The sequence below is a fragment of the Cyprinodon tularosa genome, unplaced genomic scaffold, assembly GCF_016077235.1.
Source record: "Cyprinodon tularosa strain WSP-4 unplaced genomic scaffold, ASM1607723v1 ctg9, whole genome shotgun sequence".
NCBI classification, from domain to species: domain Eukaryota; kingdom Metazoa; phylum Chordata; class Actinopteri; order Cyprinodontiformes; family Cyprinodontidae; genus Cyprinodon; species Cyprinodon tularosa.
The window spans coordinates 2,247,408-2,274,492 of NW_024039673.1; the positions used below are offsets into that span (position 1 = coordinate 2,247,408).

General features: G+C 36.8%; 1 protein-coding gene across 5 annotated transcripts in view; it reads right to left on the bottom strand.

Annotated features, from left to right (window-relative positions):
* nrg2a (neuregulin 2a) overlaps window positions 1–27,085 on the bottom strand; it is a 121,253-nt gene that overhangs the window by 44,678 nt on the left and 49,490 nt on the right. The window contains exon 1 of one of the 5 annotated variants that reach the window (XM_038273948.1): window positions 11,046–11,471. The exons of 3 other annotated variants lie outside the window; for them this stretch is intronic. In XM_038273948.1, the coding sequence (XP_038129876.1) occupies window positions 11,046–11,133 (88 nt within the window). In that variant the 5' untranslated portion in view covers window positions 11,134–11,471. Of the gene's footprint in view, window positions 1–11,045; window positions 11,472–27,085 lie in introns of those variants that run through there. One more of the 5 variants, XM_038273949.1, reaches the window with a different exon arrangement.

The window sequence follows — 27,085 nt, forward strand, 5'->3', positions numbered from 1 at the left end:
TTCATTGGTATCATTAAACCATGGAAAGGTTGGCCTATTTGTATATATAAAGCAAATAAGACAATTTTTCTTTTTCTAAGTAAAGGTTGGGGAAGTTAGTTGTAACAATTCTCTTAAAAATAGTAAAAAGATATTTTTAGAATTTGTAGAAAAGTGAATAAACCCTAATACTAAACAAATGATGAAGGATAAAGAAGAAATCAGACATTATTATCTCCGCCAAGGAGGTTATGATTTTAGGAGTTTGTGTTTGTACAGTACGTCTTTCTGTCTGTGTAAAGGATAACTTGAAAGGTCATGGACAAATATGAAAACATTTTTTATCAGAAGAGTTCCTCATGCAAAGGAACAATCCATTAAAATGTTTTTGATGCTCCAGATCATCGTCTGGATACAGGATTTTTTTTTTTACATTGTGATGTAGGGATATTTGGCAACCCCGCCTCTTGCCCGTAGACAGCTGGAGATAGGCACCAGCACCCCTCGCGACCCGGCTTGGGATTAAGCGTGTCAGAAAATGGATGGATGGATATTTGGCAGAACAAGCAATTCCACACTATACCAGAGGGTGGCAGCAGTGACTATTGAGTTCCTCAGCATCACACTCAAAAAGTCCAGAAATATTTTACTGCAGACAAAAACACAAGAAAATTGAGTTTGGTTTGTTTGCAGGATCAATAGAAAAGTATGAACGGATTTTATGGAAATGTTTTACCAGAGGTGCACCCCATGCCAAGGATGAATTAATTTAAATTTGGTAATGATCCAGATTATGTGGGAGTTTTAGCTCTAGCTTTAAGACCCAATTTGCTGCTTAGCAGAGGTTTGCGCTGTTAAAGCGCTTTAATAGTTGCAATTCATTTGGTCAATTTTACTGAACTTAACCAGGAAATACTGATGACCATTACCTGTTCTGTAACATCTTTGCAAGATAGCCTAAGGGCTTCTTTCATGCTATTTCCTATCTTGCAGTGCAAGATACATACTACTAAAGAATACATGTTATGCAGCTCCACTCAAACACATTTTGTGAAACATCGAGTCATGTGAGGTTTTTCATATATGACTGACCAAGTTGATTTCAGCTTTCTCCTACTGTGAATTGTACATGTGTAATTAGGAACAAGGGTGTGGAATTTACAGTGTTCTACCCAATAGAGAAAGTGTGTTTTATTTTTGCAAGGAGGGTTCCTCTCTTCATGAATTTCTTTATTCATGTTTAATAGGATTAACAGACCAATCTTGACATTTCAAACCTGTATAGCTAACTAGCTTAGCTATTTGACATAGTCTTGTAGAATGATGACATCACTGAAATGCAAAACATATACATAACAGTGTGACAAGGATGTAGATCTTTCTTAACCTGACAGAATTTGTTTCACAACACCAAATTTATATTGTGTCAATGCTGCTAGCTGTATTTGCAGCTGTTTGCCTAAAAAATATATATACACTTAATAACAGTGTCTTGTTCAGGACTTCAATAAAAAAAAGGCTAAGATAGCATGACAACATTTGCTTTTATTCAAGTTTTATTTCTTTCAATCGGTAGAACTACATAAAATGTGGTCACCTATCTGACCAGCTGTTGGCCTGGTACCAAGGATCACTGATACAACCTCATGAACCTCACTTTAAATTGTGCAGAATATTATTTTATTTAAATAAACAAAAATAGACATAAGAAGAGTTGAACTTCTGATGAAAATAAGTGTTAAAAGTAAACAAGTAGTTCTTTTTCATACCCTCCATGGAAAAATGGTGCAGGAGATATTATAAACCATGGCCTTAACAACAGCCTGTTTCTCTCTTTTTGAAGCACAGGGGCAGCTGTGGACATGGGCTATAAAAACCCAATTTGAGAATAGAAGCCTATCTGGCGTGTCAACAGCTCATGCCTCGGGTAACAGTTGGAGATTTCAGCCCACATAGCTGTTCGAAAACAAAGTTATTTGATATATTAACAATGCCTCTCCCTTATTATCGAGTTAACATTTCTCTTTCATTTCCAGGAGCTTAGGAAAGGCATCTAAAGCATGCCTTTGTGTTTTTTTCCCCCTTTTTTCCAGGCAAAGTTTCCCTGATTACAACGGTGTTATGTCACCTCGCTGCACGTTGTCAAAAGATAAACCCCACAGCAGTGAGGCCATGATATGCTGTTTGCATGTGGAAATGCTCCTCAGATACCACACAATAGTTACTGTAACACCACATCTGTTCAAACAGATCACTTTAACAGCACCCAGCCAAATGTGCTTTTACAAAATGACAACCTTGTATATTCTTGGGATTGCTATTCTGACTTTGCCCTCCATCCTAGCCAAAATTACTATCAGTTTTTTTATGTGTGGGCTAAAGACTAAAACTAAATTCTAAATTTTGAAATAAGAAATTAATTAATGGCTTCATTGTCAGTAAATATGTTAGAATTTAAACTTTTTTGATTTAGCAGATAAGCGCAACAAATCAACAAACTCGCTTACTCCTAAAGCACGTCAAACCCATTTTTAGTTTGGTGAGTTTTGTTCAGTTGATAGGTAGCTAGTTATATGTCCTTAAGTTTTAGCTGTGTGTCAGGAGCAGCTTTGTCTATTCTCACATTATTAGTATACACAATCTTCTTTTCCTAATATGTTTCATCTTAAGGCTGATTTATACTCAGAAACCAGGTCGTCTGCTGTGTTTCGCAGTGTCACCGCACCTTTCGCAGACACTCTGGTGCACCTCTCCAAAATTGTAAGTCACCACAGACAATGCCGCAGACAGGAGGCATCTGATTGGTCAAATCTACATCCGCTCTACACTATGTGTATTTCCTGTTTGGTACCTTACTGACTTGTTTTGTTTGTATGACCGCAATTGTGGAAAACGACGCGTGAAGATGGACCAGCTAGAAGAGCGAGGTGCGCGAGAATGCTGGGACACTTTTTCCACCTGGATTCCCGCTCTTTTTCGCTCTCATGTCCCTCCGTTGTTGCACAAACTTGCCCCCACTTCCTCACCGCCTTGGCCGTATCTAGACCCTCAGTTAATTAGTGATTGTCCCTATTGCATTGCTGCATAGAATAACATGGTGCAAACAACGCTTCAAAATTGGGCATAAATCAAACATATCTGCGACAAGTTCACTGCCGCACACTGCTGTGGAAGTATAACCAGCCCAGTATTTTATCAGGACAATCCTAGGTTTTCAAAAACGACGCTAACTAAATTTGTATTTCAGGCTGAAGGAAAAATTATAAGCTTTCTATTGTTGCTTCAAACTGGAGGTTTGGTTTATTTTTGTCATCTGTCCTGTGTCCAATACCTAAGCCCTCATCCAAAAAAGGCATCACCCGATGAAATCGGATTAAGCCAACAGGAAAAGCAGAATAACAAATCTTCTTCAAATTGTCATGTAGATTGGAAAAGAGTAGAAACATATCTGTTTACAACAAGCCATTTGGAGCCAAAATCTTGAGTTTCATGTTGGTCCATGTTTTATTGCAGCAGCCCATTTCACTCACTGAATTTCAAATAACATCAATTAATGTGTTGTTTACAAAGATCCCCAGTATTCTAAACATGTTGACCAAACTTCAGCTGGTAATGATTATGGTAACTGGATGTTTTCAGTGGATAAACATCTTTGTTTAATGAAGTTTGCAAATGCAATGCCTATTCTAAAGTGCTGACACCTCTAAAATGGATTAGAACAGCACAGAATAGTGACAGAAAAAGGGAAACATGCAGGCACACAAAAATATGGAAGCAAAAAATAATAATAGACTGTATAGAAAGAGGACATTTATGGTTTAGGAAAAAAAATACTGCACAGTTTTTAAGATTAGCATACTAAGACTGAAGAAATGTACAAGTAAACATTTTAACATGTAACCCATTTTATCGTATCTAAAATTAGCTTTCCTTCTTTAATTAAAACTTCATAAGATTAAAATGTCCAAATATGATACTAACTTCACTTGTAATATATATTTCCTACCGACACCATAAAGAATGACCACACTGTTAACACTGCTTCTATGCTTCCATTAAACACCTCGTAACCCTGCGCTGCATCCCTATACCATATGCCCAGCCCCTAAAATGCATAGGCCTACACAGACAACAACATTGGGAAAAAAATGGGGATTAATATTAGCTCAGTTTTAAAGCATCTAATGTCACCTGATGCTGCTGTTTACACTAGTATATTTTGCCTAAATCAAGAAGTCAGTGTGAGACTCCTACTGGACAGAACAACCGAATGGGTAAGCGTGGATATTTTTGGACAGGAAGGAAGGAAACAGTTGCAACCAGAGAAAACACACACAGGAAAGGAGACATTATGCAAATGCAACAATAAAATGCCTGGTAAAAATTAAAACAAAAGATGCTCCTGCTAAGTGAACCGATGGTAACAACCCAGTAGCTTACAAATCTTTAGATATCACTTTGACATTTAGCACACTAACTTGTAGGAAAACTAACTATCCTTTTAAGATTTAAAGCAAATCCTGACTTTTTTATTAACTGAATGTAAATTCGATCTTGATATGGCAGAAATTTCAAAGGTTGCATTTGGATGCTCGGAAAACAAATTTGAAATGTGACAGACAACTGGATGATTATTTTTTCCAGACATGAGCTACCTTAAACATAACCAACCAAAACAGCTGAAATCAAAGCCATTAGAGAGGAAATGAAAAGAAACACATTTTCCTGCTCTAACCCTTTAATTAGAAAATATATAATCAGGCATGGGTCAGTTACTGGTATCAAGGTTTTCTAATGCTATGGTTTAAAAACCTTCAAATGCTATGCTGTTTCTACAGCTGATGTTGCTCTACAGTGCACCAAGTTGTGCTACAATATACCCTCCCAGCTTGTAAAAAATAAATAAAAAAGCTAGTAACCATTTGGCACATACTTAATTTTACTGGTTGTGACTGAAATAAAACTTAATTAATGTTTTTTTTTATATATTGTTAAAAGTACTTTAAATAAAACTGTCATCACCCTCATATTTGTGAGGAAAATCAATATTATTTTAAAAGCAGACATGTAACACCTGCAGAGTTTTTTCTAAAAGAAAAATAAATCATGAACATCTTAACCTCGCAAAATTGAAAATGTAAATGAACGGCATTTATGTTTTCAATTTTGCAAGTTGAAGTTGTTCTTCTATTGTGTTTTAACGTGATACGTTTATAATCCTTTACCAGCAACAGTGTGATTACAATTAATGATGAATCAAGCCATTGCTGACTTCTTTGGTTCTGTTGACTTTATTCAGGCCTAAATCCAACCAAAAACAGATGTTATACGAATTATGAGGCAACAGGAAGATAATGAATAGGCCTTGAGCCTCTAACAGTCATTTAATATGTGTGTTTAATGGATGAGTTTCTCATGTATAACAGCTTTGAAAAGATTTCCCCGTTTTGTGCTTCTGACTAAATAAACACATTGAAACGGCATTTCTAAACATAAGTCAAAATGTGTCTGAGATTTTATTGTAAAGGCATGTAAAATTACTAGATGAGCTGTTCTTTGTTTGAATAACATCCATGTGAGGAGTATTACTATTAAATCTCCCCTGTATTAGCTGAAAACAATCCCCACTGCCTACATTGACTTGTTGCTGAATAATTCAAACAACACCATCATGACTAAAGACATGCAATTGGTATTACTACACGATAAAAGGCAACAAGCACAAAATGAACAGCCAGCTCCTCATTTCCTTGAGTAATTATTGCAATCCCTTGCTACACACGCAAACCCATCCACACAGAAAGGAACTTGTTGTGTTTTGTCTTGACATATGATTAGTGGGAGGTGCAAGTTTGTGAATTATAACTTCACCAACAGCAGCAGCGTATTTATATAGGTCAGGCACTGTAAAGATATCCAGTTACAGTTTGTGTTTAGTCTTTTCTTCTGCCAAGGTGCATTTTTTTCCACCGGTAGTAATAATTTTTTAGGAAGAAAGGTAGATATTTATAAGAGCTATTTAATGTTTTCAATTTCTCAAAAAACTACTAGCTTCCAGCAACATTAAAAGCAGTTAAAGCAGATAGGTGAGAGTAAACCAGCAGATGCAGACTAGCATAAATCACCACTTTTTTGTTCAAAGATGTCATTTTGAATGAAAAGGCACTTATTTGGAGAAACACCTGCTGAGAAGGGGATCTCCTTTATAGTGAATAAAAAAAAAAAACGACACAAGACAAAACGGTCTGTCACCCCTACAGTCCCATGACCTCTGTGATCACTGACTGATGGCTTCAGCAGATTGCTCCTGTTTACATGCAATTATGGGTCGACACACCTAATTCAGGCACGTGTACAATTGCACACACTCACACAGCACATTGTATAACATCAAATTATGTTGTGTTTTTTTATATTTATGCGAAAAGTCATGCTGAAATAAAATTGTCAGTAAATCACAGACCTATATAGATGTGGTTTGCGAAAAGGAAAGTTATCACTTGTATATATTGTAGTAAACAGATCATATTTAGGTCTCTATTTTTTTTTTTTATACAACTTTGTTAGTTAGTTTTGGTTTAATTGAAAGTTAGCTAATGCGAACTAAGTCAGTAAATCAAACAAAACAGGTTTTATTTCACACAAATATCTTTATCTTTAATCTGCTTTTTTTTTTTTTTTTTTTACCAGTGGTGGCTAACGTTGTAAAAACATGGGATCCTAATTTATTCTAAAGCTAAAATGGGCTAAATGTAGTTGTTAAAAAGCCAGTAAATATTCCAAACAATCCTTCCTGACATTCTCTGGAGATCTGAAGTACAACCGGTTTCAGCTGATTTAGCCTGACTCAGGAACTTAAAGATAAACAACAACAAAACCACTCAAGCTAAGTGCACTCTTGTTGATTCCTGATCCACTTGCCCCTTCACCAAGTAGTACCCTTTTACATCTATGTTGTTGTGTCACCCCTTCTTTTATTGTCTTTTGATTTGACTTTTGCATTGTATTTGCTCATTAAGAAACCAAACAACTTCTGAGAATATTACACTGGCTGTTTTTCAGTTTCTGTGTTGTTATCTCAGGATAAGTACTTTTGTGGATCATTATGTTGCATGAAAAAAAAAAAAAGAAACTAAAACTAAACTCATTCTTAATGTTGTTTTGAAGCTTAAACTTCTTAAAAAAGAATACAAATAGCTAAAGCCGGGAATGGGAGTTGTTTAAACACTCTTAAGTAAAATGTTTACTTTGTAAAACGGTAAAATTGCCTCTACTTATACAGAGCTTTAGTCCAAGGACTCTATAGTCCTTTAGACTACATTCAGTTATTCACTCTTTAACACGCTGATGGTGGTCAGCTACATTGTAGCCACAGCTGCCCTGGGGCAGACTGACAAAGGAGAGGCTGCCATAAAATTAGCAGCATCAGACTGTCTGACTACCAACACCATGGAGGGTTACGTGTTTTGCCTAGGGACACACTAACTGAGATGGATGGAGAGGGCCTTGAACTGGCTATCTACAAGGCAAACCCCAGGCTCATGAGCCACCATAGCTCCAAGACTGAAGGGTATGTGCAACGGTGTTATATGTTTTAAAAAATGTTATTTTGAACTAAAGGCAATAAATGGGTTGCAAATTAGTTATCAATAATTGAAATAAGTCAAGAGGGTCAAGTTTATATATCTTTTCACATTTTCTGACTCTATGCAGGTTATAAGCATAACTCATCTTTAAAATGGTCAGGGGAAAAAAACTATAAACGAACATTATAGTCTGATTTATTTTGGGGTAATTTAACCCAATATAAAAGATATTTACAGCAGATTATGTGTAGAATGAAAAAATGTCAGTTTTCCAGTGTCAGTACCACACAGGGACCAGTAAGGTAACCATTTTTTATCCCATGTAATTTTTGTAGGAAGTCCCAGAAACAGCTAAATTCTGACACAAAGTATAAAAAAAACAAAAAAACAATTATAAGCATACTCTAATTTCATTTATATATCACTTACACATTATCCCTGATTTTGAACATTAACATACTTTATTTAAAACAACCTTATGATACATTTTATCCCAGAAGCCATTCATCACATTTGAGTAATATGTATGGTACCTACTTTGCATATTAATCACATGTTACATGAAGTTAAGTTGATTTATGGTCCTCTAATATCTGTAGTTTCTGATCACTTCTGTTTCCCGTAATATTTAAAGTAATTTGCCAAATCATGCTTTACCACCATGGCTTCTATGTGGTAATTAGATTCAAAGAAGGAGATCTGTTTTATCTTTGGCTCTCTTTTGCATACTAGAAGCTGGAAGTTCTGATTAAATAAAACCAAAATCCAACAGTCAAATATCCTTTATGAAAATAATTCCCTGAAATAATACCACAAATTAGCTACAGGGAGAACAAGTTTCTGGAATATGATTAAACCCAAATACTGTAACTGAATGTGATGGCAGTCTTTTGTATAATTTTTTGTTTTGTATAGTTTTTTGTTATTGTGTTTTTTATTTTTTTATTGTTTAAGTAATAAGTATGAAAAAAAATAATAAAAACCTTGATCAATTTTAATATTTTTCAAGCAACCATTTCCAATAACTTTGATGACTATTTTGTTCATCAGCTAACTACAAAGATATTCCTCTGGAGTATCTTCTTTAGTCTGAAAATGACAGTGTCAGTTTATTGGGCTGTGAGTGAACACAAACAATATTGTTTCATATACTGAGCTCAAGCAATTGAGATTATTATATTTTTCTTAAACTGTAGAAATTTACAGAAAAGGCAGAAAATAATACAGAAAGGCACATAGTATGAATGAATCAAACGTCTGAAGGTGACATCCTAAACCAGCTGCTACTATACATGTATATCATAAGCTTTATAACTTATATTAAAGAACAGCAATGTGGTACTGTAAAGACAGGGCCATGGTTATAAATCGATTAACACGTGGTTGCATGAAGGTTTCATTACCAGTTATTATTAAACAGCTCAAATCATATGGTAACAAGCATTGGTTTTAAAACTGATTAGATAAGTTAAACAAATTATTTTAAGGTAACCAAACTAAAATAATTATGCAAGATACTAGAAGATCAAACTGAGCACAAATGTTTTTTAGTGTTCTTCAGTTGAATAATTACTGATCTATCACTGGAGAAATTTTACCTCTGTATTTAAGCCATCCCCTTGGGGAGCAGTGGGCTGCCATTGTGCGGCGCCCGGGGAGCAGTGTGGGGTTAAGAGTCTTGCTCAGAGACTCAGACTGGCAGTCTGTGGGAGTGGGGCTCGAACTCAGAACCTCAGGATTCCAAGCTCTATGCCCTAACCACTAAGCCGCCACTCCCCACCCTCTACATGGCCAACTGACTTCCAACTTTTCCTCAATAAGTAAAGTGAAAACTGAAGCCTAATAAAATCATAAGTGACAAGATGCACAGAAGCCGAAACAACAGGAACAAGAAGAATCCATACCGATGCCTATATCATACCTCGACACGAACCCATCACAATGCATTCAGTAAAACAGAATTATTTGTGTACATGCTTATGAAAGATGGAACTTTTCCACAAAGTTTCTATAATGCCCCTACTGTCCATGCAATCCACATTATGCCGATGTCTTGTGAAGCAACACCATTGAGCTTATCTAGGGTTTGAATCATTGAAGAAACTGACATATACATTAGTAACACTTTAAGAAACTTATCCTTTGAAAAAAGTTCACTTTAGAGACATAAATAAGCAAATAGAGGTTTCATTTTTCTTTTTCCTTTTATACCATTCCCCCTAGCAATAGGCCCCTAAACACAGACCTAAGGCTGTTTTGTCAAGTACTTGTTGTTTACATCATAACATATCTTAAAAAGAAAAAGCTGTCATAAAGCCAACAATGATTCTCGGCTTCAATATAAATTAAGCAAAATAATATATATATATATATATATATATATATATATATATATATATATATATATATATATATATATATATATATATATATATATATATATATATATATATATATATGTATATATATAAGAGAAAAATATAATTTAGAGCATAAAATCACTACGTTTTCTAAGACTAGAATATAATAATGATAATTCACTATGAAAAAAAGGATAATTAAAGATCTAACAGACATATGAAAGGGAAAAAAGGTGGTTTGAGTGAAAAACATCTCATTTAATCTTGAGGTTTATCTGTTGGAGGCTGACGGGGTGACATCACCAGGTACATAATGTCTATCAAGATGAAGCTTCAAAGAGACGGTATCTGATCAAGTGAGGAATGACACATATAACAACTACGGCAATAATCAAGCTATTTTCCTTAAAGTGTCACTGAAATGGGGGTTGGGCCTCCCCATGACCTGAGGTCAAACTAAAGTGACGTGCTGCAGCTTGTTGAACTCACTACAGAACAACCACATTTCTACCTCTGTGAATGTGAAATACAACAGGTCCTTTGCTTCTTATTTTTATTGAATCAACTTAGAACATGCATAGAGAAAAAAGAAAAAGTGCCGACTTTTATGCCAAATGTGTCATGACATAGTCTATATTGAAATGAGTAGTGAAAACACTTTAGCAATCTTTGAAATATTAACCCTGTCAAAGTGCTAATTATGACGCAGAGCTTCCTGTCATACAGACATTACTGTAGAATAAATACTCTGTGAGAAATGATAAAACACGTGGATCACTAAAACTCCTCCATGCAAAGGTTTTTAAAGAACTCATTTTCAGCCAGTTTTTTTTTTTAAGCATGTGATGTTTTAAAAGCTGAATTTAATAAATTGGTCTATCTTTATTGCTTAAATAAAGTGATTCTAAAACAAGTGTCTGTGCCTTTGGCTACTTAAAGTTCATGTCACAACTTGGCTGCAACTTTGACAAAGCAAGGCTATAATTTCCCCTTCTTAATACAGTAATTCAATCCTAATCTTGCTCTTTTGTTTGTCCGAGTCTATTTCAGCGACACTGTTCCTCTGCTGCAAAACATACACAAGTCTTAACATGTTACACAGAAACTAAATTTTATCTACCTGGACCAGGGGTGCTCCCTTCCTCCTTTCGTCCTTTCTTACCTCCTTTCTTTCTCCCTTTCCTATCTTTCTTCTTGGTATCTGTCATGCTGTAGTCAAATGGTAGTCCTTTATGGGAATGTGTGGTAAATGGGCACCACCAGACTCTCTGAGGCTATGAGAGCGTCTCTCCTCCTATATAGACTTGCACAGATCAAGGATAGAAAGGAGCTCTGACAGAGGGAGGGAGGAAAGAGGGAGGGAACAAGAAAAGCATTTCCCATTGCATGATGGCAATCAACCCTTCCATTACTGAATCTTCCAGACCCTGCAGCCGTGAGTGAGGACAGAGACAGAGAGGATGTCCCAAGGAGTCTGGATATAAATCTCTAACTTCACAACAGCACTTCCTGGCAGTTCCTTTTTACCATCCCAGGCAGCATCTTCTTCCCTCTACTGACCCGTACAGAAAAAGTGAAATGGGACCAGTTTTAGCACTGCTCACCCCACCCAGATAAGTCTACAGATGACCTGCCCTTGCCAGGATGATGTCGGGGGTCCCAGAGCAGCCTCACATCTGGTTCACATTTACGGAGCACAGATTCTGTGGATACGTGTGTGAGGTGCTGAATGTCAGATCACAATCTGTGACGGACTGCTGCTCAAAATTACACTTCCTCACCTCCTCGCTCGTCTGTCAGTACCTCTGCCGGTACTACAGGCGAGTTTCAGCACGCCAGTGGTGAGGTTCCCTGTTCACTGACGCCTCTGGCCAGTTCTCGTTATTGTCCAAGAAGCAATAAGAGAGTAGAACAGGTAGAGCATGTTTTACAAAGATTTTGTGATATTTTTTTGTTTATTTATTGACGCAAAAAAACATTATTACCGTATGCTATGAGCTCTGAATAGACAGTTCTGATCTTTGAGAGAACAGAGTAAAAGAGACATTCGGGATAAATAGGAGACAGAACTGGGAAAAGGACCTTGCCGATAACATGCGTGGGTCCCAAAGTAAATAGGGTGACAATGTAAAAGTGATACAACTTTTCATGTTCATCTGGAATTAAATCTTAGTGACCAACATAAAAAAAAATCGTTGGGTATGACAGCATCAGGTTTGCAGCAGTCAGACTTGATGAGAGCAATTGTAAAGTCTCACCACAGACTTGACTTTTTTTTGTTGACAAAGCATTTTAGCTTTGGCTATATGTTTGGGGTTTGTTGCCATGAATGAGGCAAACACCCATTTAAACAGGAAATCTATCAAGAAGTCCGCAAAGTAAAAGTTGTCTATTGGCAATAAAAGAACATTGAATAATTCAATTTAATTGTTTTTTCTTTTTTAGATAGTACAATAAAGAACATCTAAGAATAGAAAAGAAAGAAAATAATTTTAATTCATTGAATAAAGTACAAAAAAAAAATACTTAGACCCTCAGAAAAAGGTTCTAATTAAACGGGCAAAAAAGACTAAAAAATGCCTTGCACATTTTCTCACCCTTTCATAGAACATCTTTAACTACAAAATATGAATTTATATTTTATCTTACTTGGAGACAGTTGAGAGGTGCTGGTAAATACGCCTCAGCCTTTCTGTTCACAAATAGTTAAACAAAGCTACGTTAGATGCTTGCTGTCAGAGTTGGTGGATGTAATTGTGGACCCAAACGTACAGTAGAGTAGACGGCGGCAGGGAAGATTGTTTGCAAAATTCAATGAAAAGGTAAAAGCACAAAATTCAAAGTCCAGAACTGATCTACAAGGAAACTCAAGAACCAAAAAAAAAAAAACTAGGAGACACCATGGAGGAATAAACGAAAAGAATGAAGAGGATCCAGCAATGAGTAACTGAACAGGAGGTGTATGTATGGGAAAAAGAAACAATGGGAGGACTAATTAGCTGATAGGGAGCAGATGTAGACTGAGGTAACTAGAAGGAGCTAAGGGAAAGGAGACTAGCACAAGGTGGGGACAGAGGGTAATTAAAAAATACAATACTGCTTAAATATAAATCAAAATGGAAAAGAAACCAATGACACAGAATTACATAAATCAAAGTGTAACTAAAAACTTGAAAATAAACTTAAACAGAAGTCCCCAAAGGGCAGCATAATGACTCTTGAGATATTATGTTAGACTTAACCATAGTTTAAAATTCTTCATGACTTTCCCTCACCTCTCTGGTGTGTTCCTTGAGTTCTTTTTCTAGCAAACCAAACAACTCAGCTGGATTCATACTGAGATAAATTTACCAACTCAAGTTAGTTGGTTGTACTTGGTTTTATTGAGGCTTGTCAGAGTAAAATGGTCCAAATACAATCACAAGCCAACATTTTCCATATTAATTGTAAAAAAAAAAATAATAATAATAATAACAGAGTATTAAACAGGGTATCAATGATCTTTTCTCTTCTACAAAATGATCTCAATTTGTGTACGTCAATCACAGAACAACCCTATGAGCTAAATATTGGTTTGTGCTTGCAATGTGAGGAAATGTGAAAATATCCTAATGCTGTAAGGTTTTCATATGCTGTATACAAGTGTGCATTTTTTTTTATTAGGCTGTCTTCAGTCTAGTGTCGTGTAAGAGATAAAAAAAGAAAAAGGAAAACAACAACAGGTACTCTCAATGAAACTCATCGATGAGTCATCTGTGGGGCCATCCCGGGGTTTGTCTCTGTCAAGCCCTCAGAGGATTTTTGACGTTTCTGGTGAGTGGGCGGTAGTGGCAGGGATTGAGAGGGCCAGCTAAAGGGTCAAGTCTTAACAGGTCAGTGCACTCAGTAGCATAATCCTTATCTGTGGGCTAAAGGGGTCAAAACAAGGCCAAGGTTTGAAACACCAACTAGGGCCAACGAAATGCTTTTTCATACTCAGAGAGACCAATTGCTCTTTCCTCTACTCTTTCCTCTTGTGGTTGCTCTCCTTGGTCTAATCTATCAGCAGAAGCAGAAATAAGGGCTGTGGTGTGACAGGGATATGCTCCCGCTGCCTCGTACTGCCGTATCTATCCCCAATCTCAACGTTCACTTCCTCCACTTGCCATTTTGACAAGATGGGACTTGTACCCAGGATTGCACGTTTCTGGGTGGGCACGCAGTTTATGTGAGCACACATGACGTCAAGCAGAAAAAAAAAGAAAAGAAAAAAAGAAAGTGCCTTTCAGAAATGACAGGATGCAGATTTGGAAGGAAGTTTTTCCCAAAGAAATCTCACATGCTCTTCCCCACTTTCTAAACATGTCTTCAAGCAGACACCCTACAATGAGTTGTGAGAATGTTGCAGAAAGAAAGCTTGGTTTAACCATATCTGTAAATTGACACAACGCTTTAAAAACAAAAATGCATCAATTTATCCAATGGCTTTAATTTAAGACCAGCCCAATTTTTCATGAAGTGAAATATTTTCAAAACTCCAAAAACTTTATTTTAGCTAGCTCTTTAACAATGTGCAGTAACAAGTGGAGGAGGGGCAAGGCTCTTTAAATAAATACCCAATACAGGTCAGTCACACCTAGTGGGTAAATGCAGAGGCAAACTGGTTCCAGAAAGAGCCATGTCGCTGCTGGTTTTCTTTGCAGCCAAGAAGAAGCATACCAGACAACAGACATCTTATCAAGTCATTATATTAAGACTGAACTCACTTGATGAGATGAATGGAGTCTGGTTTGCTAATACTTGGTTGGAAAGAAAACCAGCCGCCTCATGGTCCTTTCTGCATCCGCAACTGTTTGTGTTTTACCTGGAGGAGTAGTGGCACTAAAGATGGACTCTTATAAGAAGCTCTTAGGGACTCCAAAGAGGAAATAAAAGATGAAGAAGGAAAAAGATATTGCCAATGAGGGGGACACCATGCATTATATTGACGTAATTCAAATAATAAATTTCTACAGGGTGTCAAATAACTAGGCTTTCCAATCAATATTTTAATTAGTGTGTCTTTACTGGGACTACCATGTTTCTTAATGATAAGATATGACAAACTCTTGGCTCTGTGTTACAGGCAACTCTTGCGCTGCTACAGCATGCTTCTGATAACTCCATCCGCATGTTTCAGACTTAAATTCTAACTAAAGTGGTAGTCTATAGGCCTATTTTAAGAAGAAACAAAATGGAAGCATGCATTCTGTAGATTTCCCCATATGCCAGAGAGTCAGACTTAAATTATAATTTTTTTAAAGGCATAAATTAATTAATTAATAAAAAAAATCAGTGCCCCAGGCATACCCAGGCACAGCAGATCCACAAAAAAGGGTCTGCTGATGTCTATTACTAGGTGGAAGTGTAGGAGCAGTCATTTGAATGTGATTCCTTAATATTTTGATATATTTAAAACCCTATGAAGATGTGTAATTTATTGAAACCTGTTAAAAATGCTTGTTTGACAATATTACTTAGTGGCGAAGAACACATACAGAAAGAGCCACGTTGAGTGATGAACTTATTCCGATAAATTGCTCTTTTAGTTGTAATGCGAAATATATTTTACTTGTACTCAAGTAATATTTTCCAGAAGTAACAATACTCTTATAGCAAATAGATAATGCCCTGTTAACTCTTTTAGAGTCTCAAGTAATCTTTGGATTTTTTTTTAATATGTTACCTTGTGCCAGGGACTGGGTAGTAATTCTCCCAGGGTGCCCAATGGGCAAGAACCGTCATATAGTGATGCTGTGATATTTACCTCTTAGATATGAACATACCGAAGCACACTCATTTGAGCATTTCTACTCATACTGTTTAATGAGCCTTTGACCCTGACAACATAGATCATTTTCAAAAGTGAGGCTTATACTAACTACAGAAGAGAACCATCTAAAGAAGGCATGTAAGTCATTTTCAATTCTGCCAAAATTGGTGTGTAAGTTCGCTTCAAGCTATCTTAAACACCTCAAGACAGATAACGTCTCAGGAAATATTTTTCGTATCCTTGCTTTAGTTCAAGTCTTGCTTTAACAGAACACTGAACACCCCTCTGGGCTTTCTTCCAGACTTTATCCTGAACTATAAATTTAAGATCCTCTTCCCATGTTTGTCTGAAATTGCTGATAGATTTATGGAATAATAGATGAGCTAGTAACAGATAACCTTCAAAAAATTAGGCAAAATTAGAGATGTGGGAAAATTTATACTGTGTCAGAATAAGTAAAATAAAATAGGAAAACAATTAATCATACCATTCAGATCTGATATAACATAGTAATCACTAATAAAACTAAAGTGAAATGAAATAAAAAAAAAATAAAAATACATGGATCATAATTATAAAATGTAAAGAAAATAGGCTCAAACCTTTGGTTGCTACTGTGTGTGCTCACCATAAATGTTAAATGTGTTACTGCCTTATTTTTGCTGTTCCAAGAAGACAAAAAAAAGAGGAGACAGCTGTCCTCTACTGTGGAGCCAGGCAGCTGCCTCCTAACAGCAGCATACCTGCACATCATCACACTGATACCCCTCAAAAGCACTCCTGCCCTTTCACAGCCAGGGGAGTTTATCTTTTTCAACATAATGGCTTCAAACAGCCATTAGGTCTCGTTGTTTACATCTGTCTGGGATTTTTTTTCTCTCTCCAACAAAGTGGACATGGATGTACTCGCAAGTGCATGTGTGGTGATCGTGGGGTGGACTGAGGGGGGTGGTAAAGTACTGTATGATGCTTGCTTTTAACACCCATCTGCAGGTTTATTGCTCTAAAGTGAGAGGTCCAAAACCTCAGCAGGACATTGAAATTAGAGGAAGATCAAATGGAAGTGGTGCAAAAGAAGGGTGAGGAGGGAGGAAGTAAAAGTAAAATGCATGACAAAGGGATTTGATAGATAAAAGATAATACATGAGATGGAACAAAAAAGCTCAACCTGCTGATTTTCTCTTTTTTAATATGGCCATTCACTGGACTATGCTGTGGTAACAAAACATAAATGCAGGCTACCTGATTACAGAGATAAAAAGATGCAAATTTGGCTTTAGTGGCTGTTTAAAGAGACACAATTCTCGGAAGATAAGCGGTTTACACCTAACTGTTTTATAACTAACGGTTTACAGCTAAAGGTGTTCGTATTTTGGCATACTCATATTTATAGCCCAACTTGGTCGTTTTGATTGAAATAACTAGCTTTCTTAATAACTGGGACTGATCAATAATTATTTGATGCCAAACCTGCTAATTAGTTAATGCAGTACTTTCAGAAAACTTTATATTTTTCATCTATTGTATTTTTGTTGCATAAAAATATAAAAATATTGGTAGGCTAAAATCTAAAGACAAACAAAAAACAACAATGAAAAACTAAAAAACTAAACAAAGGACAACTACCTTAAATATCAGTAGTTATATCAACTACCTAAGGAAGAGGTAAATTACAATATTATTGTAAACCATGTATATATGAGGTAAATGTCTAATGACAGGAATGTGAAGCGGATTTTAAATGTATTGTTATTGCAGTATGTCGGATATTGCAACAAACCCATTTAGACTACAGTAAACATTAGCTCATTTTATAGGAAGCCCTAATTCTGTATCATATATATTTTAAAAAGGTTTAACTCTGAATGTTGAATATAAGGTGTGTTAAACTCATTTCAGTATTGGGCCACTTCAGGAGTATCAAGCCTAATTTGTTTTGCAGTTTAAGCCAGTTTGAACAGTTTAAAAGAATGTATGCCTCTTCTTAATTACAAGATTTGCCTTTTTGTCTTTTAAGTATGGAGGACAAAAGATGACATTATTAAATATAAAAGAAGGAAAATATATGTTTTGTATATGTTGCTTTTCCTTATACATGTGTTTTAATCAAGCAATTTATATACATATTTAACCTTGCCTTTTCCTTACACAAACCTTTATCCTTTTTGCTTTGCCTCATCTCTTCTTTTTTCTTTATCTAATTTCTGTCTGTGGCATTTCTGTCCTTTATTTCTGCATCCGCTTTTTCTGCTTCCTATTCTCCCGTATCCTCTCTAGCGGTATGAATTTCTCTCATTATACAAATGAGGATAGCTGCCTTGTTTCTTCAGCTCCTCTACTATTGGTCAATAAACAGTAAAAAACCAAGACCAATTGCAGAGCATTAAAGGGATAGTTCGGTATTTTTGACATGAATCTGTATGGCATCCCCATCACCAGCGGCATGCAATCACACTGACTTACCCCTGGCAGCGTCCTGTGAGCAGAGTTATCGTCCAGTTTTGGTCAAGCCGAAAGTAGTCCTGCAGGTTTTTAGGAACAGCGAAATAAAACTTTTCTCTTCCCAAAACATTATGTGTTCAAAAGAGTGATATTTTCGCATCACAAAAACATTGTAGTGGAAAAAGTCACACGTCGTTATCAATTGGTCCTATTTTCTCTCTGTTCGTATCAGTGCGCGCCGTCATTCAGACAGCGAGCCCAACAACAGCCATGTCTCCTTCCGCGGCGGAGGGAGACATGGCTGTTGTTGGGCTCGCTGTCTGAATGACGGCGCGCACTGATACGAACAGAGAGAAAATAGGACCAATTGATAACGACGTGTGACTTTTTCCACTACAATGTTTTTGTGATGCGAAAATATCACTCTTTTGAACACATAATGTTTTGGGAAGAGAAAAGTTTTATTTTGCTGTTCCTAAAAACCTGCAGGACTACTTTCGGCTTGACCAAAACTGGACGATAACTCTGCTCACAGGACGCTGCCAGGGGTAAGTCAGTGTGATTGCATGCCGCTGGTGATGGGGATGCCATACAGATTCATGTCAAAAATACCGAACTATCCCTTTAAGTGTCATTTGGAGAGAGGTGTCAAGCACCCATGTAAAAACAAGTCTGATAAAAGTAATGGTTCTACAGTGTAAATAAGTACAAAATTAAAATCAAACTTTTGCTTTAGATTATACAAAATAACTAAACTATTCTTTAAAAACTGTTCTTCTATAGGCTTAGACTTCTGGAAAACATAGGGATCCCTATTTAATCATTCTGCTTCATTCTATCTCTATTCTTCCACTCTGCAGAATGTGTTAGTTCAATCTCTAACGTTCTACTCTCTCTGCTTTTTCTCATAGTGGCTTTGCCTCGTTTGTTCCTGTTTAGCTGTGACACCATCCTAGAGAGAGAATTATCAGCTGATCTGCTGCCATCGACAACTTTGTTTATAGATGTTCGAGATCTGCCTGTTTTCCAGTGTAGTCCTGTTTCCTTGACTGTGACTGGCTGGATGTGCTCTCTTCATCCTCTGACATGACTCAGAGCTCATCTGCCTGGCTGTGTGATTCCTGGACTGCTCTTTGTATGTCTGCTTCTGTCTCCTTGAACCCCAGTCGGCCTCGGCAGATGGCCGCTCACATTGAGCCTGGTTCTGCTGGAGGTTTCTTCCTGTTAAAAGGGAGTTTTTCCTCTCCACTGTCACTAGAAGCATGCTTAGTGTGAGGGATTGCATTTGAGTCAAAGAGTCGATGCAATCAACTGGTTTGTCTGAGATAGAAAACTTTGAATCAATCTGACTGTATGATCTGGTTGAACTGTAAAGTGCCTTGAGATGACGTGTTGTGTTTTGGTGCTATATAAATAAACTGAATTGAATTGAATTCTATAAAAAAATTTCTTATTGTGTTGGCAGAGAAAACAAAAAATGACTGACTAGGTGTAGTTTTGTTGTATATTTAGGTTCCAGGAAGAATAATACAGATTAAACTAAACAGAAATGCTGTATAGAGTAAAATACTGCATTAAAGCTACAAATAGCATTGATATTGAGATTGAAAAAAAATGAAGCATAATCAGTATGTAAATGTAACATCTAATAAAGGGGGAGAAGATTGAGAATGTTTTGTACATATGAATCTGACTCCTCATCTGCATTAATTTCCAGCCCTGCTGTCTTAATCTATGTCACTATCGCTGTTTTTCTACAATAAGCTGTGCTCAAACTACACAGGTCAAATTGGTTATTTGATTTTCCCTTTGTTTTGTTGCAACATCATGTCAGTGTGTATAGAAATATAGTAACAAGCCAGTTTTACGAAAGTAAGGAGTAGAAAGTACATATATTTGGGTTTAAATGTAGTGAAGTAAAACGTCCTTGGAAAATAAATACTCAAGCAAAGTAGATATACCGTAAAATGCTGTTTAGGTAGCTAAGCATTTATACTTTGTTACTTGACAGCTCTGCAATGGATGCAACGAAGCTGAGCGAGTTGGCAACACCCAGCGGAGGTGCAAAAAGAAACAGAAAAGTTCCAGATCAAGTGTGAAAAAGCGTAAAATGTATGGTGCCAAAAAGACACAAGACACAAGCAGCACTCTGAAAACAATATGTATGTTTGTGTTTAATGAAGCAGTAGCTAAAGCTCAAGAAGTATTCCGATTTTCCTGCTAATTTGATGGAATTTTTTAGACCTAGCATTTATTTTCCAAGGTCAATTGTGCCAGTTTAAAGGTAACAGATGACTACCAAACAAAAGCTGACTCACTGACAACTTTCACAACACTCACAGTTAAATGGATGCACTTCAATAAAATCATTTTGATCTACCACAGCTATTTGGTACTTTGCAAAAATCACACTTAAAAATAAAAAAAGAAGTGGAATTTATGTGTAAGAGGAGGGAGTAATGCAGGGCCGATTCAGCTCTTTGACGTTTCCTGCAGCACAATGCTGTCACCATGTTAACCGCAGTCTTAAGGGTAGCAGCAAGAGTATGTAAGAGAGAAAGAGGGAGAGAGATGTGAAAGGGCCTAGTGAAGATAAGAGACAAAAAGGAGATAATGTGAGAAATACAGGGAGAGGAAAATCAAGAAATGTAAAGACAGAGGAGCAGCGAAGAGCTGGAAGTTTGTTGCAGAAACATAAAGAGAGAGAGCGAGGGGTATATGCTAAGCTGCTGGGCTGTAGTTGTTCAATAACAGAAATGTCCAAGGGTAAGCCTTTACCAGGCCTCCTGGGAAGCACTGCAGCAGCATCTCAGAGAGAGGAGACATGACAAACATCAGTACTGCACTGCAAAAACAATCCAGAAATAAGTAAAAAATTGCTTAAATTAAGTATATTTAGCCTTAATTTGAGCAGGTAAATAAGATGATTTGCCAATGGAATGAGTATTTTCACTCTTAAAATAACATAGTTAGATAATATTTACTTGAAATAAGAAGATAAAATTGTTTTTTCTTATTTTAAAAGGAAATTGTCTTGTTCCATTGGCAAAGTGTCTTACTTACCTCCTCAAATCAAGGAAAAACACACTTATTTTAAGAAAAAATAACTTATTGAGATTTCTATTTTTTGCAGTGTGGGCATGCTCTCCTCTCAAGGCCGTGGAGAAAATGAGATTTCAGCTCAATGGGTTAGTTTAGCCATACATGTACTCCACCCCTCCAACTTAAAAAACACACAAACACAAGCACCCTGTTCCAGTCTTTCACTCACTTCAGAAGCACCTGACACCATCAATGCCTTTCCCCGTTTCACATGTTGCCCCCAGTGGCAAGGTTTGATTGGTGTGCCCCAGAACTGATTGATGTAATTGAAAGAGGCATCTTTCCCCACTTATGGCCAAAGTGACTCAGATTGTGACAGGTTTGATCGGGACTGTGAGGAACCAACAGATGAGCATAGCAACACATCAGCCAATGGGGCCTGATACTGCAACAACGGACCACGTCTGCTCTGAATACACAAAAACATACACACACTAACACAGACACACACACCACCCTGAAACCAGATGTGATCTCTGCGCCTGCAAAACTCCCACTGACCATCCTCCTAATCTGGTCAGATGCTAAAGCTGAGCGGTGAATGACCCTCCTGCCTGTTTGTCTTTAAATTACAATTAAAAATTTATAATTATTTCTTTTTTTTTCTTATCGCTTTCCCTCTGTTTTGTTTTTTATTTTGACTCGTTATGCTTGCTCTGCGGGTAGACATACACTCGCCAAGACAGAGATAAAACTGTGTGATTGTCATTGTTTCAGGCCTAGAAGCTGATGCCTATCTTAGGCAGCGGTCATGGTTATGTGAGGAGGTGTCTGGTTATGTGTGTGACTTTTGTTTTTGTGTGCTTTGAACGCATGTGATCAACAGGGAGTGCAGAGGATACCTGGGAAAACTGCACGGGAAAAGAAGTATTTACACCCTTGGAGTTTGTGCTTATTTCATCAAGTTCAAATCTCATACTTCAATTAATTTTATTTTGATAGCCTAACATGAAGTAGTACATGTTGGTGAACTGATAGAATGTGCTTTTAAGGTTTAAAAATAATGTAGCATATCTTTTCACAAATCAAATTCAAAACAGCATAGCATGTCCCCTTCAATCTCACGTCTCTACATAAAAGCCGGTAGGAAAAAAGGCCTGTAAGAATTACCTGTTGTATTTTCTCTGTAATTACTGCTGCTCTTTTAATGGCTCATATGTTTGTACGGGATGGTTAGTGAACAAAGGGAAAGCATAAATCAGATTAGGATGAAACGGGGGTATTCTAGCTCTGGAGGAGCTGCAGAGACCCATAACTCTGATGATAGAATCAGTTTACAGGGCTTACAGCTGTGACCTTCGTAAATTTGGTCTTTCTGGAAAAACTGAAAAAGGCACACAAGACATTTAAGTCAAAGCAAGCATGTGAAAGAACGCTCTTTGTGGTGATAAGATCCCTTTTAACTTGTTGGAGAAGAGTAAAAATGCAGATAATCACGAACATCCATGGTGAAGCTTGGTCATGGCAATATGATGCTGTGGTGATGAGACTCTTCTGTATAGATAAGGAAGCAGGTCAGAGTTGATGGCAGGATGGACGGGTATACATAGAGAGGAATTCTAGAGGACAATCTGTTGGAGGCTGACAATAAATGAGATTAGATCAGAGGTTTACCTTTCTTCCAACAGGATAACAGCCTTAAACATACAGCTGAAGCTAAATTACAATTGGTTATATAGATGTGAAGACATGACGTGAAAGCTCACGCTTGAATCCATTTGAGAATTGATGGCATGAAATTTGATGATAGCACTTATCTTTCTAAACTTGAGCTGTATTGCTAAATTTAAGTTTCTAGAAGTACAAATTGGTAAGAAAAAAAAACAACACTAAAATATTGCAAAATTTAAATGCAGTAAAAGTTGCTTCTATTAACAAATGCTAAACTTTTTGTTTTTTCATTTAAATTGTTATAATGCACAACTTTGTACTAATCTCTCACATAAATGATAAAAAGTGGAAAAGATCACAAGGTGTGAACACGTTTTAGAAGGAATGTATCAGTAAAGGCTTTAAGCTATCGGTTTTTCTTTAAAACTGTAATGCCCTGCAGCACCACTGGAGATGAGTTCTATAATAGCAGAGGTACTGGTATGCATTTTATCTAGTATCTACTATAAGAGGCTTTTAAATAGAACAATTACAGCTCACTGACACAGAAAAATATCTTTAATGATGAATACTAAGAACATGATCCTCTTAACTGGCAATCTGCTCTATCTTCTTAAGGCTGTTTGATTGGATCTCTGTATTTTTCCTCCTTCTAAATGCATTTATTTGGCGTTTGTCCCTCTGTCTGTCTATCTGCCTGTCTCCCTCCTTCTCTTTAAGGCATAGATTAAGAGGTTTGTGTTACTGTGAGCAGATTGACTTGAAGATAGACGTTGGAAAGCAGATCTCCTCCACCTCCTCATTCTGCTCTTTCGCTCTCGTTCTCACCCAGATGAATGGACAAACATTCTCCCACATGCTCTCACAGTTTATCAAACACACACCCACATAAGACTGGATCTTCGCGCAAACACATATGTGCGCTCTCGCCAAAAAGACAACTGCACGCACTTAATCTAAGTGTCCTCCAGCTGACTAAGTATACACTGTCACACTCAGATCCAAACACGACCCCCTCAAACACGCACATATGCCTGCAAAACACGCAGGTGCATCCATATGTAAATACCGTTGGGGAAGCACATGGGTTGCTGATGTGTTCAAAATAGATATTTTTCCACTAATGGTGAACATAAATAATTTCTCCGTGTGATAACATACGTCATGTTAAAAATCAGCGTTTAGGACGTCACCTGTGAATCACAGTCTTTCAACACAACTGCTATCTTATTTCTATCTTATTGGACATTCTTTTTGACTCATACTAAATAACCTTACAGCTTGTTGCTATTGCATAACTTTTGGTTTTGGATCTTATTGCATTTTTCAAATCATCATGTTAAAACTTGTATAAAGGATTGTATATATCTATGTATATGCATGTATCAGAGGAAAATAAGGTAAACACGATAAGCACGTTTTAAACGATAATATGGTTCATTAAGTGAACAAGACACAGCAGATTAACCTGACTTCAAAGACTACACCTATGATTAACTTTATTATCATTGAAAATTTAATCCGACTAGCCACAGCCATGTCTAATAAATCGAGTCTTGTGATGCACAAACAACAAGAACTGTCTGACAAAAAGAAGTAGGATAAGATATCTTAAACATGGCAGATGCCAAGGCATCATAATCAGATTTAAGTCTGGACTTTTACCAGTTATTTCATAACATTATGTTTGCTCTCTTGAAGTTGTTTTGTTTGGCTTCAATGAAGATTCACCTAAGTTGCTTGTTTTCTATGCTGTGTTTTGATGGAGTCCTAAGGCGACTAAAATTGCTTGGTATTCTTTTATAAGACTCTTAGATTTCAGTGACTGCTTTTCATCTGTTCCTAAATCCTAAATCGGGGTTTTAAATAATGTTTTTCTACACACTTTTGCCTACTTCATGCGGTAACACAGGCTCTATGGATATGACTTCTTGATTCTACCTGTTTGATATTAATTGGGTTAGTTTCTGTCTAGTAAAATACAACTTAGTTTAAAAGAGAAGTGGGTAATGACTTGACAAAGAGGGATTCAACTTTTAAAACAATGTCGTCTAAATAACACATTATTTTGGCCAAACTATTAAAATAAAAAAATAAAAAGAAACTGAAAAAGAAGAAATCGGATATGAGGCTTATGTATTTTCAAAGCATTGTAATAACATTAATTGTACATTTCTGTAAGTCATTGGGTGAAAATTCAATTAAATATAGAAAACTGATTTAATATGTCTCGATTGAAGTTGATTCTGCCAATTAGGTTTTCATAAAAACAGAGGATTGGACATTTACTCAAAGGAAAACACAGGAAGGTTGTCCTCTTATCAGCAGACCCCCCTCTTTAAAAACATACAAGCATCCGCTCTCTGCTTTGCATTCTTTGCATCAAATCAAATTCCTTCAGTGCTCTGCACTTGTCCTTTATCTCCAGAATGTGCTTTTGGGGCAACACAAACATGCCAGGATGAGGACACTCGGCGGAGTTTCACACAGTCGGATCAGCATCTTGGATTTGTCATTTGCATTTCTGCTTGCCCCTCTCATAGATTATCAGAAGTAGGCCTTATCACTTTGTTAGTTTTTCACCAACGTGGGCTTTTCCTGGAAAACAGGTCACTTTGCATGTGTAAACTTAGATCATCTTTTGGCTAGCGTATGTCCAGATTGAGGCGGGCTCAAATTGACTGAACCCGATAAGTGGGCATGAGTGCCAGGAGGGCCTCACACAGAGCTCTGGCTGAGAGCCACAGAGCAACAGCGGCAGTTGGGTCATCTCAAAGCGTAAACAAGACCACTTGGATGGACAAAAAGCCCTCGATAAGCTGGGGTAAATCCCAACATGGCAGTAAATAACAAGCAAAAAGGAGGTCAAAGCATACTAAGGCTGTAATAGTTAAATGACAAAATTGCTGCCAGTGCTTAGAAGCTTATGGACAGAGGTATAGAACCAAGGGCGACATTGATATTGGCCCCCATCCGGAAAAAATAAAAAAATAATTTTATATATATAAGTTTTATGCTAAGTTTTAAAAGTGGTAAAAAAGAGAACAAAAACCCACAGGCTTTGTAATGATGCTAACTGGCTTGTTCCTGAATACAAACTTACAAAATCTTTATACTTCTACTTTGTTTCACTGTTTACTGCTGAAAGATCAAGGAAAACACACGGATAATTTATTTTACTGCAGGATTTTCTTTTTGTATGTAACTTTTCACCCCCCTCAGCATCCCTTTATAGAACCAAACCTTTAGTCAAATGTATCATCATTGAGTTTTACGATTATACGATGATAATTAGCTAAAGAATCTCAAACACAACATGTGGATCAGATTAATTTCATTGTCTGATCTATTTTCCTTAGTATATTTGAAAGGACTGTAACAATACAGTTAAGAGCAATCAAGCTCAAGAGCGAAAAATGACCAATAATGAACCGTAAACAGTAAAAACAAGTAAAGCTGATTATCAGACAGTTTGGATCATTGTTATCAAAATAGAAATATTACTCTGATTATTGATTGATTATCAGTACACCTTACCAGGTTTGGACTGGGAACGATTTTTGGCCCTGGTATTTTTCCATCTACATCGGCCCACTTATTGACACCCCCCCCCAAGAAAAAAAAAATAGAAGCACAGTCAAACGTTTACGTCTCAAATGGCAAACACATTATGAATACACATTGTTTATTAACTGATCTATCTTCAAGCATCACACGACAACCATCACCAAGACTTCTATAATGTGTTTTTTCTGGCTTTGGTTAACACGGATGTGAGAGTGACTGTTGCTCTGTAACGTCCAAACTCACCACTTCAGCAGGGTTGCCAGATGTCACTGACTCACGTTTTCCAGACCAAAAAATTTTCATAAACCACCTGGATATACGAAATCACGCACAATTTGAACCAAAGTCTATTGATCTCTTAGGCCATAAATTTAAACAAATACATTTTTTACCCATAGACGGCCATCCTAATGTGCCAGATTGGGAAACATCCCAACCTGGCGACAATACACCTAAGACAGGAAACGTTAGCCTTTAGATACAAAACTCCATCACCGCAACAATTCTCTGCGAAGTATTCTAACATAAATTCGCCAAATATAAGAGGAACATTACACCATATGCCAAACATCACAAGGATGTGCATAACAAGGAAGGGCTATATATACAGCATGCAGCATTTATGTAGTTAACATTGTATTAGTTCT